Source organism: Ochotona princeps, chromosome 10, assembly GCF_030435755.1.
Source record: "Ochotona princeps isolate mOchPri1 chromosome 10, mOchPri1.hap1, whole genome shotgun sequence".
Lineage (NCBI taxonomy): Eukaryota > Metazoa > Chordata > Mammalia > Lagomorpha > Ochotonidae > Ochotona > Ochotona princeps.
The window spans coordinates 17,492,866-17,506,617 of NC_080841.1; the positions used below are offsets into that span (position 1 = coordinate 17,492,866).

Here is a 13,752-nt window from a genome sequence, read left to right on the forward strand (position 1 = left end):
CAGACTGGTCCTATTTAAGTTTGCTATGTATGCTAATTAAAGCATCACTCTTCTCTCCACAAAGTACTACAAAGGTATGTTTTTCTAAAGAACTGAAGAATCAAATAACTCAACAAAATACAGAAATGGGGAAAGACACAGCCTTAGTGCAGACCCTTACAATAATCTAATTAATACCACATGTTTATTCAGATGGCCCCATCACCCTCCTTAGTGACCTTGAAGTAGCTTCTTAATTGCCGTTTCAATTTTTTTACATCCTGCCAATAAACTTGGCAGTTGACTGTCATGGTTTTCTGATGACAAGTTGTTTCTCTTTCCTAGCCTACACACAAGGGCTTTGGGAGGGGTGTCGCTAGCTTCCTGCTCCTTGTCATAGCTTGGATAAGTGGCACCATCTTGGGATTTGTGTGATGAACTGCTTCTCCTCTCCCCCAGCCCACTCAAGAAGTGTGTAAATACACACTGTGGCTTGGATTCTCTCACATCTCTGTGGTTTATGGGTTGCCTCGTCATGTGGGTCCTCCTCATTCTCCAAAGGGTTTTCCTTTAAAGATATTTTGCTACACTGAGATAACCAAAGGCTGGGAGTAGGGCCGTGGATACCATCATGGTAGGAAACACTCCATGACAAAGACAGGAGACCTGCCTCAGTCACCCTGTGAAAGTGGGAAGGCTGAGCACTGTACTGATGCCTGTTCAGGCACCATGTAGTGGGCACATCGTGAACTGCAGTACAACCACAGGGAGTGAGGCTGAGTGCACATCAGCCCGTGAGTTGGTCCAGGAAGCTGCCTCACAGCCTGAGCTCCAGAATGCAATTCTAAATAGGACACAGCTGGATCTTTGGGGTCTACTGGCACTAGGGCGTTCCTATGTGTCTGTTGATAGCCTGGCACTGGCTCCTGGCACATTCTCAATAGATAACTCTGTGATGTGTGTTGATGTTTTGGAGAGGCTGGCTTTGGCCTGATGTCTTTGTATACAGATGGGCTCGTTCGCCACCACTAACACAGACGCCTCCTAAAAGTCCCCTGTTGGCAGGAATTGTCACCTCAGGTATCTCAGAGAGCAAAGTATTGAAACTCAATGCCCAAGATTTGAATGTACTGCTGTAAAAAGCCTTTAATTCCGGTAGGCTTAAAAAATACCCTGAAACAGAGCCATTTTCAAACAGACTCTTCTTTGAGTGTGTATTTGCTATGGGAAAGTATTAATGACTATACTGAATCCAGGACATGGAGCTGATTCATCATGTTAAACAGTCGCATCCCCACTCTAACTCCCTGAGGCCCTACCTCAGTTTACGCCTCTACCTGCTGCCCTTTATTGACGTCAGCCTTTATAGCTCATCTCAGTCCTTGAGTTTCATTTAAAACTTTTCACTTCTTCAGTTTGCCTTTCAGAAGAACAGCAACCTTTGCAAAAACCCGGAGAATTTTGCACAAAGACTGGAGAAGAATAGCTTCACATTGGGAGAACTAAACTATTCTTTGGAGATGAAGAAAGTGGAGCTGGAGGCAAAAATGTTGGCAAAACACTGGAGTTAAGCAATCTGGTATCGAAGTACATCTGTTAATACATTTTCCTCTTGGTTCTGAAATTGGTTTCAGATTTGTCATCAATTGGCTTCTAATATAATTTTACAGTTATGCGATTGCAATTGTATAATGTACCTTGGTGTCCATGTGCACATGAGTTATCATATTATGAATGATCAGAATGTGAGTTGGCCAATGCAGATGTCATCTCTAAGAATTGGCAACAGTAAAAAGTGGAGAGTTTAGTTTCCTGTCTGTAAGGAGAACAAGGAAACTTGGGTCTCAGTTAAGGGTTATGAGGCACAAAATATGAGGCAAAACTTAACCTCAATTTAACCAAAAATTAAGGAACAAACTCAACCTCTTATTTGGGGGAAAATCAGCTCAGACTAGTTCTAACTTTACAATGATTCATTGAGGCAGAAGCAGAGTTCGGCCCCACGTGGTTTCTGGAACCAAGTAGAATCTTCCATAGTGATGTTCCTGACTGACTTTTGGGAGATTTGAGGTGATGCAATAGAGTGAATGCCTTACTTTCTTTTGTATAATGCAGCAAATGTTCTAAGGGTTTCTATCAGGATGTCATAATGATCTGACTTGAAAAGCTCCTTTTTCCTCAACCACATGTAGGAAATAGGGATAAAATATAACCCAAGAATCCCAGCTGGATGAAACAAGGGCAGAGCTCTAGGCAAGGTCACTCAGGAGCCCAAGAAATGGGCTCTGCAGGGACGTGGAGGCTTTGAATAGACACAAGATGTGGGCACAGAGAACACTGTTTCAGAACACTGGCATGAACTGAGCACTCTTCTGAAGGGGGTGAGTGGTGGGGCGTGAGGAGAGGAGTATCCGTCTGTAGCAGAAGATCCAAGAACATCGTCAAGGAGGCCGCTGTAGTATTTGGGCCTTTAAGGGCGAGTGGCATTTAGATATTAAAGAAGAGAGTTTAGAGAAATGGTGTAAGAGTCCTAAGCTTTGTTTTAGTCTTTTTACTAAATAAACAAATTTGGGGCATTCCATAGGTATGGTTCTAAGAAGACGACCATACTTCCTGTCCCTCCTCAATACCCCTTCCACCCTCCCTTCCCTCCCTTCACCATTTTTTGCAGACATGCTTTTAATCCATTCTGTATTTACAGGCTTATTTTGCCACTAATCATAATATTCAACAAATGAAAAGCAGGGAAATCACAGATCTGCAGGAGGACAAACAAGGGCTAAAGAAAATAATCATATCCCAATGTGATCATTTCATTCCAATATTTTTTTAGTATTCCATATTAGCTGCTGCATTTCAGAGAAAACCTGTGATTTTTGTCTTTTGGAGACTGTCTTGTTTCACAAAACATAATGGCTTCCAGTTGCATCAGTTTTTTTCTGAACACAGGATTTCATTCATTTGCATGGCTGAGTATCATTTCATAGTATATGTATATCACATTTTCATTATCCAATCATCTATTGATGAATCTGGATTGATTCTGTATGTTAACTATCATGAAATGAGCTGCAATAATCATGGGGGTATAAAGAGCTCTCTCATACGTTGATTTAATTTCATTTGAATAAATTCCCAGGGGTGGAATGTTTGGGTCATATGATAAGTTTATTTTCAGATCTCTGAGGAATTTCTGTAAGTCATAAGATTTCTAACTAAGTAAATCTACTAATAAGATTAGCCTAACTGGTATAAACTGCTTGTAATCTGAAGAGACCTATTTTATTATTATCTGTACTAATAGGACCATTTATCTTACGAAAATTATAAATAACTTATTGCCTATCAAATGTTCTCTGGACCTTTACAGTGCTAATTATGAAGGTAGAAAAATCTTAAGAGCATAATTTTAAGTAAAGTAGCATAATTCCTAAGGGTGCATGATTACAGTTACATAAAACCCCTATTTTTATAGACAAAGTCTGGACAAAACATAGGTGCAGATGAAAACAGGGTAGAATGGTGGAATTATAGCACTTATTTTCTTAGCACTTTGAATTGAATTTTGAAATGGTAGTCACTTTTTAAAAGCGCGATAGGCAGGAGGGTGGCACATGTTTAGGGAACAGCACACAGCCTGGATTGGTCAGGATGAAGCATGCGGAGTGGAGTCAGAGAAGGCTGCAAAGACAGCCCAACAGGAGATTCTACATCGCTTTGAATGAGAATTGACACACATTTTAATAGGCAGCAAGGAGACATAGACTTCTTTTTTGAAAGGAAAGGACAAAATGAGGCAAGAGGGAAGTTATCTCACACCCACATGTATCATTTGTTGAAGAAGAAGCAAGATTGCAGCAGAAACCAATTAAAGAGCTTCTGTAATTGTCCACAGCCATGCCTGAATATGTTTCCCCAAAGTGCATGTGTTGGGAGTTCAATACACAGTGTGACAGTGTTGAGGGGTGAGATCTAAGAAGTGATTATTGGGTCATGAGGGCTGTGTGCTCATACATGGATCTTATTCCATTATCACAAGAGTTGGTTTTCATGAATGCCAATTCCCAATATGATGAGTTTAGTTCCCTTCCCTCTCTGTCACATGCATGCTTGCTTGTGTTTCAGTCTTCCACCGTCAAATGGTACAGTTAAAAAAACTTTTCCCTCAACGTTGTACTTCCCAACTCAGATCTGTAAGAGATAGACATTTTTTCTTTGTAAATTACTCAGGCTCAGGTATTCTGTGAGGATCGTTCACAAGGAATGGAGACATCTACATAAGAATAATGACCCCAAACTCGTTTGATGTGTGGAAATAGAAAAAAAAAACAACCAACAGATATGAGACACATTGCATAAGTCCTATTGAAACAACTTGCCATCTGACCCAATCATTCATGACAGATTGCTAAAACTGTGCATAAACTAATGTATTACAAAACCGAAAAGGACCCTAGGATGGATGTATGTGTAGGGATGAGAGAGAGGAAAAGGAGGCTGTGGTTACTTAGACGGAGGTATCAGACGTAAAGGAGAAGTTGAGAGCAGTGGGAGCCAAAGTGGAAGAGAGTTTCCAATAAAGGAATCACCAGCAGTGTCAAAGGCGACAGAGGATTCAGAGAGCCGAGTTGGTAGAGAGCTGTGTGGAATCAAAAGTGGAAGGCAACGTGGTGATGGGACATGAGAGAGGCAGGAAGCACAGGTTACGTCTTCAACCAATTCAGAGATGCCAAGTGAAGTCAGAGGTTCTGGCAAGACTGAGGGATCCTTTCAGGATGAGAGACACATTGTGAAAATGAGGCAGAAGGAGAAATAACTCCCTCTGAGTCAGGACTGGAGAGGAGAGGGCATTTGATGAGGTGGACATGCTGTGCTTTTCAGTGAAGTAGGAGACAAGACAGTCAGGTGAGAGTAAGATCGCGACAGTTGCCTTGGGAAGTGAAATGTGCTCTGGCACCTTGGACAATGAAATTCCCAAGACCTACTTCCATACTTCTTTGGACTGGGATGGATTCAAGGGCAGGCCAAGACCATCTGTCCCTGGGTCCCAGGGAAGCTTGCCAGCTTGACCATTTTTTGGATCCTGTCTAACCCCTGAAGCATCTAAGATTTCCGCACTAGCTGGATTACACCTGGCACAACCCTTTTGTGTTTATGAAGAACAAGAATGTTTGGCATCGATTTCAAATTGCCTTTCATTTAGGGGAAATGGTTGGCAGAGGAGAAAGTAAACAATTGCAACATTTTCACCAAAAACAAGAAGTGAAGCAGAGAGAGATTAGCCAAGCAGGGCAGCAGCTTCATTGCTGCTGTTAATCATTCACCGGGCAGGAGGGAGTTTCTGCTCATCCATTTCCATTCAGCTGTCCCTGTCTGGCCAACTCCACAGCTACCATTTAGGAAAGTTTTGGTGGAACCATTCCTGGCCAGCCTCAAGGCATTATGACAGACCCTGCCTTGTGGAGAAGCTACGGACTATAGCAATCAAGGTCGTTTTCTTCCTTGGGAAGCTACCCAAGGCCCCAGCATAGAGCCTGCTACTTCCTCCTCTGCTACCACAGGTCAGTGAACTCATCAGCACTTGAAGGACTATGGGGGAAAAGCTAGTGGTTTGTCTGGTGGTTTGTCACTTCACAAAGAAGTGCAGGATTATATGGACAGAGACCGAGACAAAAACTTGGCAGTGCTTTCAGCAGAAATATTTTCAGGAGCACTTGGTTAGGGGGTTGTGTGACTTAAAAAAGTACTTAAAAAATCCTTCTGATACTCTATTTTTTAATTATAAATGAGAGAATAATAATACTGCATATTAACAAAACTCATTAATGAAGAAAAGCAATACAAGATTATCTTGCACTTATATCTAAACCACACAGGAGCAATCACTTGGCAAAGTTCAATGATAGAAAAAGGAAAGAGTGGATCCAGTGTGCTTCCACCAAAGGTGTTGGCGCCTGTAACAATGTCACTGATGCTCTGAAGAAACACAGTTGATTTCCATATATTCCACCTATGTTAGAGGTTTTAAAAATTGCTCTTCCTTCATTTGAATAAATAATGCTTGATGCATGCATTGTAAATTCATGAATCATTCACAAGTTCTGACGAAAGACAGGAAAAATCTCATAGACTTGTTGGATTTCAAAGGAGACACCTGTTGAGTATACCTAAAACTGTTGGGGGCTCTGTGTCCTCCAGTTGTGTTTGTTAGGTTCTGGTCCCTCCCCCTCCCGCACACACAGAGAAAGAATTCAAACTGTAGAGACTAGGAAGTAAAGGGACAACGTAGAAATAAGTTCTTTTCAAAAATTTTCATTTATTTCAATTATTTGAAAGGTAGAGAAGGAAAAGTAGAGAAAGGAGAGATGGAGAAAGTGAGGGAAAGAGAGAGAGAGCATTTCCCATCTGCTGATTCATTCTTCTAATGCCCATAACATCTGGGTCTAGGCAAGTTCAAAACAGGAAGCTAGAGACTCAATCAAGGCTTCCCAGGTGGGTAGCAGGTACCTGTGAACTTGAGCCAACACCTGCTGTCTTGCAGGGAGCCCAGTGGCAGCCATACTGCAGTTGGGAGCGAAGTAGCCTCAACTCAGACTAGACACACTGACATTGGGTGTGGATGCCCAAGCAGCATCAGAGCTGTTATGCCAAGTGCCTGCCTTGTGAGTTCTTTCCAGAGTTCATCAGAGATGTGACTGAGAGCCTAGGAGCAGGGAAAAAGACATCCTCTCCAGAGGGATCTGAATTCTAAAAGGGGCATTTTTTACACGCTTTAACTTAAAAAGTAACTTCTTTTTTTTTTTAGAGTAGAAACAGGATTTTAATATAATATTCAAGTCTAGCATTTACTTTTTACATCAAATAAATATTGTTCCCCCCCGCCCCATTGGTAAACCTTTTTTTTCTTTTTATACAAACACTTCATCCGCCTCCCCTGCAAAGCCCAGTCGTGCTTGGGAGATCTCATCTGGCCCAGGACACAGCGGTAACTTCTAGCAGGAGGAGAAATTCGAGAACTGGTATCTTTCAGACTGAACCGTTTTGGCAAGAGCTGATGGCATTTTTCACAAGAGATATGCCAGGTTGGTTAGGGATCTTGTGTTGGTTTCATTTCTCTAGGAATTAAACAGATGATATCATTCAAGTGGAAAACATAGCAGTCTCAGCTTTTTAGTGGGAAGGTACAGCATAGCAGAGCTTTTAAGGAATAAAATGAATCCTCTAAGTTTAATGTCATCCTTTTGGAGACGAGGAAACTGAGTCTCTTCTTCAGGGTCACTGAATCAGAGTGCACCATGGGTGGGGCTCTGCCTCAGGTCCCCACAACTCAAAAGCCCGAACTTCCACCTCTGGAGGCGCTGCAGGTGAGTTCTGCAAATGTGCAACTGGAGACATGAGTGTTAGAGAAATCTAAACACTGCATCCTCTCCACAAAACTGGCAGAGCACTTCCCCCATGTCGCTTCATTGATGTGGATACAGCTGCTCATTCTCACTCAGAAGAGGAAAACAGTTGAGGTTTCATTTGTTTTATATGTATTGAAAAACTAGCACACTCCAGCTATAATCCCAGGTTAGAGATAACATTTTGAATAAGTACCTTTCTCTTCAAGAAACCCACAGTCCACTTCAGGAGGCTGAGGGAAATAGTTCTAATACCAGATGTTGCTGCAGGTAAGGAATCATCAAGGCCCTAAGGGACATAAACGATGCTGACGTTTCTTGGAGGCAACAACACATCCGCATGGTGATAAAAGAGAGGTTGCAGACAGTCGTATTCACGCACAGGAGACGTCATGTGTGCAAATGCTTAAAACATCCCTGAGTGTCTTTGGGAACACTGAGTACTTTCACGAAACTGAAGCCGTGTGTTTCATTTGTGAAAAGGAGGCACCTAGTGGATTGGAGGCCATGGGTGGGTTTAAGCAAAATAACTTAAATTTCTTTGTTGGAATACAATACATTGACATGAAAGCAAACTTACAAATGTCCGAAAGCTTTTGCTGTGGGAAAAGCTTTTAATTGTGGGAAGCTGATGTAGACTAGAGTGGTGGAGTGCAGGAAAGAACAGATCCTACTGCTGTTGCTATGACCAGCTTGACAGGATGTGCAACTCTAAATATGGAAACTGGGCAAATGAGAGGGTGTGAGTGAGTCAGGCTGTTGGTCTGCGATGTCAGTTACCTGAATGAGTCAGCCTGGAGGTCAGGGAATGGTGGAGGAAGACAGTAACTTCACTAGGGATGCTGGCCCCTACGAGAGTAGTTAGACATACTGATCTACACCTTGGAAATTGTGACTCAACAATTAAAATTTTTTGGATGAAATAAGTAATGTAACAATCAAAAGCTTCAGTTTACTTTCAGGATTGCAGATGAAGAAAAAAATGACTTACTTCTGTAAACACATTTTTACAACTTTCAGAAAACAGAAGTATTTATTGAAATATTAGCTCTATGAAAATATTTCAGTAAGATAGTTAAAATTGTAGTTTCAATTGTATTTTTAAATACTTATTTACTGGGCCCAGCACAGTAGCCTAGCAGCTAAAGTCCTCACCTTACATGCCCCGGGAATCCCATATAGGCACTGGTTCTAATTCCAGTGGCCCCGCTTCCCATCCAGCTCCTTGCTTGTGGCCTGGGAAAGCAGTGGAGGACGGCCCAAAGCCTTGGGACCCTGCACCCGTGTGGGAAACCTGGAAGAGGCTGCGGGCTCCTGGCTTCAGATGACTCAGCTCTAGCCATTGCGGACGTTAGGGGAGTGAATCAACAAATGGAAGATCTTCCTCTCTGTCTTTGCGATAAGAATAAATAAATCTTTAAAAAGATATTTATTTACTTATTTAAAAGTAAGTGTTAGAGATAGAGAGTGAAGAAAGAGAGCCTTCAACTGTAGGTTCACTTCTCCGATGGCTGCAATGGCCAGGCAGAGCCAGGCTGCAAACAGGAGCCTACAACTCCAGCCATGTCTGCCACACAAGTGGCAGGAAACCAGTTCCTCGGGCCACCTGCTGCCGACTCCCTTAGTGCATTACCGGGGAGCTGGATCAGGAGTGGAACCGCTGGGGCTTGAGACAGAGCTCTTACAGACAGAGAACGCGGGTGTCATAGGTGACCGCTTCCCGTGCTATGCCCACAACACAGGCCCAAGCTGTACATTTTCTTAAAGACTGCTTTCCGGGTGGTAGAGTAATGATCTCTGACGGCTAGCAAGGATGGCTGGATTAGAAACAACAGCTGCGAGGCTACTTTTGTTGGTACCTCCTTCTCTGCCGCTGCGATGGACGAGCCAAGATTTCTTCCCTGTTTTGTTGAGGTGCCTTTCATCAGCTTTAGAAAGGCTTGCAATTTTAGGCTTGCAATTAACCTCTGGACTTCTGCTAGCTAGAAACCCGAGGAAAGAAGACAGGCCTGAATGGCTGACGGTTTCCAGGTAGGATAGGGCAGAGGAAGATCATTATTCACATTCGTTTACGAACCAGCGAAATGGCTACATCTGCAGGACGCACTTGGACCCAGAACTCCGTGGTGATTCCTATATAGTGACCACAGCCACGGATGTGGATGGGCCCTTTCCACAGGCACACAGGGAACGAAGGAGGCACCAGCCCCTCTCCACTCTGGACAGTGCCTTGGGGTTTCAGGGCACCAGGGGCGTCAGTGGAGGTGAGACCCAGAATTCTGTACACAGAGCACAGGTGTGGCGTCCTGTGTAAACCCTCTCTCTCCTGGGAGCTCCTCCATCTCCTGAGTGGAGAACTTTGCAGTCTTGTTTGGTAGTACTTGTGTTTTCTTCCACTGTAGGCTGTAATTTCCTTCAGACGTGGTTCCCAAATCAATCATCCTGTTACCCGAGAAGCAGTAGCAATTCTGTGACTGTTTATTATCGAGTTCTTTTCAGCAGAAGATGCTGGGGAAGCAGCAGGCCCTGTGCATCGCAAGAGCTCTGAATGGGACCCATCGTAAGAAGGGGGAAATGGCAACCTGGCCCTTCTCTGGGTATTGGAGAGTCTTGGATCAAACTCTGTTCCAGGTGATCTTGGTCACTGTTCTGTTGGCTCCTGTTACTGGTGAGTAATGGAGGAACGAGTTCAGTTGGGCAGAAAGCAATTGAGATCATCTGCATACTAAGGTTGAAGATTAAAAACGAGATGGCTGAGCACCTAGCTTTGGCAACAAAGGGTTTTTGACCTGCTGGAATTAGATGAATTTTTTTAACATGCAAAATAGTCAGTTTTCTAGACACTTCCTTCTAGAATTTCTTCTCCTGGAATTTCTAAAGCAATCTGTCTCTCAATTGTGACTGGAAACAAATAGATCTGTATTACTTATCAGCCTGAGTGAACACATGTCATTGCCTGTGGGTTTATCCAGAATGGAGCAGTGAGGTGTATGGTTTTCCCGGGGTCCTGAAAAGGTGAATCAGGAGCAGGTGTTTGCCGCAGTAGGATGGCTAACATCCCACATGCCAGATGCCTGCATTTGAGTCCCAGGACTCCTGAGTCTTACTGCTGCAGTGCACAACCTGGAAGGCAGCAGGTGGCGGCAGCAGAAGGCAGCAGCCTCCCACATGGGAGACTGCATTGAGTTCCTAGCTTCAGCTGGTCCAGCCCTGGTTGTTGCGAGCCTTTAGACAGTGAGCCAGGGAATGCATGGTTCCCTGTCTGTCTGTGTTCCTATTTTTGTGCCTTTTGAATAAATTCATTTGATACCAAAAATTAAAAGATAATTCGGTTCAGTATTTAATTTCTACACAGAAAGTAAAATTATATATTTTTTGTTGTTTCAAAGGCTTCATGCTTCCTCTTCTTTATTATTCAAAATCCAAAAATTAAAAAAATAGAAATAAAAAATGTTATTGTTGTCTATCTCGTAGCCACTCAATTTCCTTCTGTGAGCAACTGATGTTATGTAATATTATTTTAAATTCAGTAACATATTTCTGTTGAGGCAAAATCATAGAAATTCCTAACTTTTTATAGATGCATCGGAGTTAGAGAGATGGGGGATTTTAAAAATTCTTATGTAGTCTTGACTCCAGCGTTCTGTTCTGCTCTTTATGTGTGTCATGACGTTGTAGGGATAAGCAATGGTAGGGAGTTTAGTATTCTGTTGTCTAGTATATGTAATAGTTTTATTGGGGCCTGCTTTGATTCAGGAGTTGAGATGCATACTGTAGATCCGTGATTCTTGTTACTCTGGTCTCCATTACATTCTTTGCTTGTGAGATTACAAGTGTATACTTGTTTACCTTAATACATTTTCATTTTGTACTTTGAGTGAAAGTTGTCTTATATCAGAGAGAACATAGATATTTGTCCCTTAGAGATTGGTTTATTTCACTGGGCATAATGGTTTCTAGTTGGGACCACTTTGTTTCAAATGGTAACATTTCATTCTTTTTAATGACTGAGTAGTATTCCATAGAGTATATATACCACAGTTTCTTTTTTCAATGCGTGTCTAGGTTGTTTGTATGTGTTTGCTATTGTGGATTGTGCTGCAATGAATATAGGGATGCAAGTTTCTTTCCCATATGTAGATGTTACTTTATACATATAGAAATGCCCAGGAGTTGGGATTGCTGGGTCATGTGTTAAATGAATTTTCATTTGCCTGAGTGCTCTCCATACTGACGTCCATAGTGGCTGCCTGAGTCCACAGTACCACCAGCAGTGGAGGAGAGTACCTTTTTCAAGCTGGGAGATTTTTAGACAAATTATCTTGTGTGTGGCAGAAAAGGGAAAAGAAATCCCACCTTCTGTCACTGCTGCTCATTGTTATCACTATAATTTAAAACAGATATGCATTACTGATCAATTATTGAGGTCACTGAACAGAGGGAGATCATAGGAACTAGGGTTGTTCCTGATGAGAGGAAGAGGATGGTGTCTGATCTGTAAGTCCTGCTACTGCAGTGTTAAGATGCCACATCCTACATTGTAACATTTGGTGCTCCTTGTCATTTTGGTGTCCAGGTGACTGTGACTCCCCACCCTATTTGAGTTTTGCTTCTCCAATAAATGAACTGCATAAGACCGAATACAAAACTGGAGAAAGTGTGAGATATACCTGCCGCCCTGGCTATGGCAGAGCCTCTTCCAAACAGTATCTTACCTGTACATCCAGAGGCCTGTGGGAGTACGATACCTTCTGTATCAGTGAGTATCTCTATTTATTCTTTTCATGTGTACTTATTCCATGTTTGAAAAATTGACCCAGGAGCTACATGAATCTGTCCTCACCATGAACCTTCCAATCAGTCAATGAAGACATGTGCCACTTTTTGAGAACCAAAACAAAACATTAACAAAGAAGAAAATATTTCAAGTTAGCCAATTGCATCAAGAAGAAGTCTACAATGCTCTATAATGTAACAATCTGCACACGTTTCTTTCAAGAAACACAGTACAAACTTAAACTCAATAGTTGAATACCAGATTCACTTAAAAATACTTAAAGTTAGGTAGCTAGAAAGGGATAGTATGGTTTCCAAAGAAATCTCACATCTGGAAGAACTGACTTGCTGCCAGGAATGTGCTCTGCAGGTTTTCCAGCAAAGAGGGCTAACGATCTGTACCTTCCTGTGTGCGTGCCTTTTACGACTGAGGACATGCCTTTTCCAGTAACTTCAGTTCAGTGAGCTAAAGACTCCCAGTTCCTGATCATGGGATTAAATCCTGGATCTCAGATTCTAGTATCACAGTGATTGTGTTCTTTTCTCTCTTGGTAAAATGTAAGAGAGAGAGAGGAGAGAGAGAGAGAGATCAAATTTTGTATAGATTTTCCCTCTAAAATGCAAGTTCAGTGAGTCAGGATCAGAAATAAGTTTGAATCTGCACCTGAGTCTTTCTGGAAGCAGCCAGGGAGCTTGATGCATCAGTCGGCTTGCCTACTGACACATCTGCCGGCCCTTTAAAAATCACTACTTATCATCTTAATTTGTTCCCAGAGAAACGATGCAGAAACCCAGGAGATCTACCTAATGGGCAAGTGGAAGTTAAGACAGATTTCTCTTTTGGATCACAGATAGAATTCAGCTGTTCAGAAGGGTGAGTGTGAGGTAATCTAGATCCAATCCTTTAAAACTGATTTGTGAAGTAACTAAGATGTCCATATATTTCAGAAATTAAAATGGTGTGGAAAGACATTCATTGAAATTTTTTTTTTTTGCTTCCATTCTATCTGCACGCAGCCAACTCTCCCCTTCCCTCAGCCAAGGACCACTTTTTCGTTCTTTTTCTATGTATCTTTCTGACATTTTCCTTCCATCAATACAAGCTAAGAAATCAGCATATGTTTTCATTTTCTCATTTTCAATAGCAAATGTAGCTTTGAATGGATTTGTTTTTGACTCATCAATGTATAACAGTGATGAATGAATGTTTGCATGTGAAGGTCCTCACTGATTTCCTTTTTCAACTGCACAAAATTCCATTGGAGATGGATTCCGACTCTTCAGCCTCTTTGACACACACCTGGGTATTTGCAATCTTCTACTATTATGGACGGTTCTCAGACACATTACCTTGTACCTAGTTTGTGCGTATTAGTTACATATCACCATTGTACCAATCAATCCACTTCCCAGTCTGTTAAAGAGCTCTTTGAATACTTGTTATGCTCTCTTTTATGTTTTAAACATAAATACATGACTTCAAATAAATGAACAATTTCCAAAATCATTTTAAACTTTAGAAGGCAGATTAATGGCACCCAGGAGCAAATAGTATTTTTCCTACCTCCCATGTAGTTCCATTTGCGCATATGAA

At 42.0% G+C, this 13,752-nt stretch overlaps 1 protein-coding gene across 4 annotated transcripts in view; it reads left to right on the top strand.

Moving 5' to 3' along the window:
• Window positions 1-1,533: 1,533 nt before the first annotated feature.
• C4BPA (complement component 4 binding protein alpha) overlaps window positions 1,534-13,752 on the top strand; it is a 30,881-nt gene continuing 18,662 nt past the window's right edge. The window contains exons 1-4 of one of the 4 annotated variants that reach the window (XM_058669122.1): window positions 1,534-1,558; window positions 9,882-10,050; window positions 11,959-12,141; window positions 12,933-13,032. In XM_058669122.1, the coding sequence (XP_058525105.1) occupies window positions 9,888-10,050; window positions 11,959-12,141; window positions 12,933-13,032 (446 nt within the window). In that variant the 5' untranslated portion in view covers window positions 1,534-1,558; window positions 9,882-9,887. Of the gene's footprint in view, window positions 1,559-5,257; window positions 5,541-9,784; window positions 10,051-11,958; window positions 12,142-12,932; window positions 13,033-13,752 lie in introns of those variants that run through there. The other 3 variants (XM_058669121.1, XM_058669120.1, XM_058669123.1) reach the window with 3 other exon arrangements.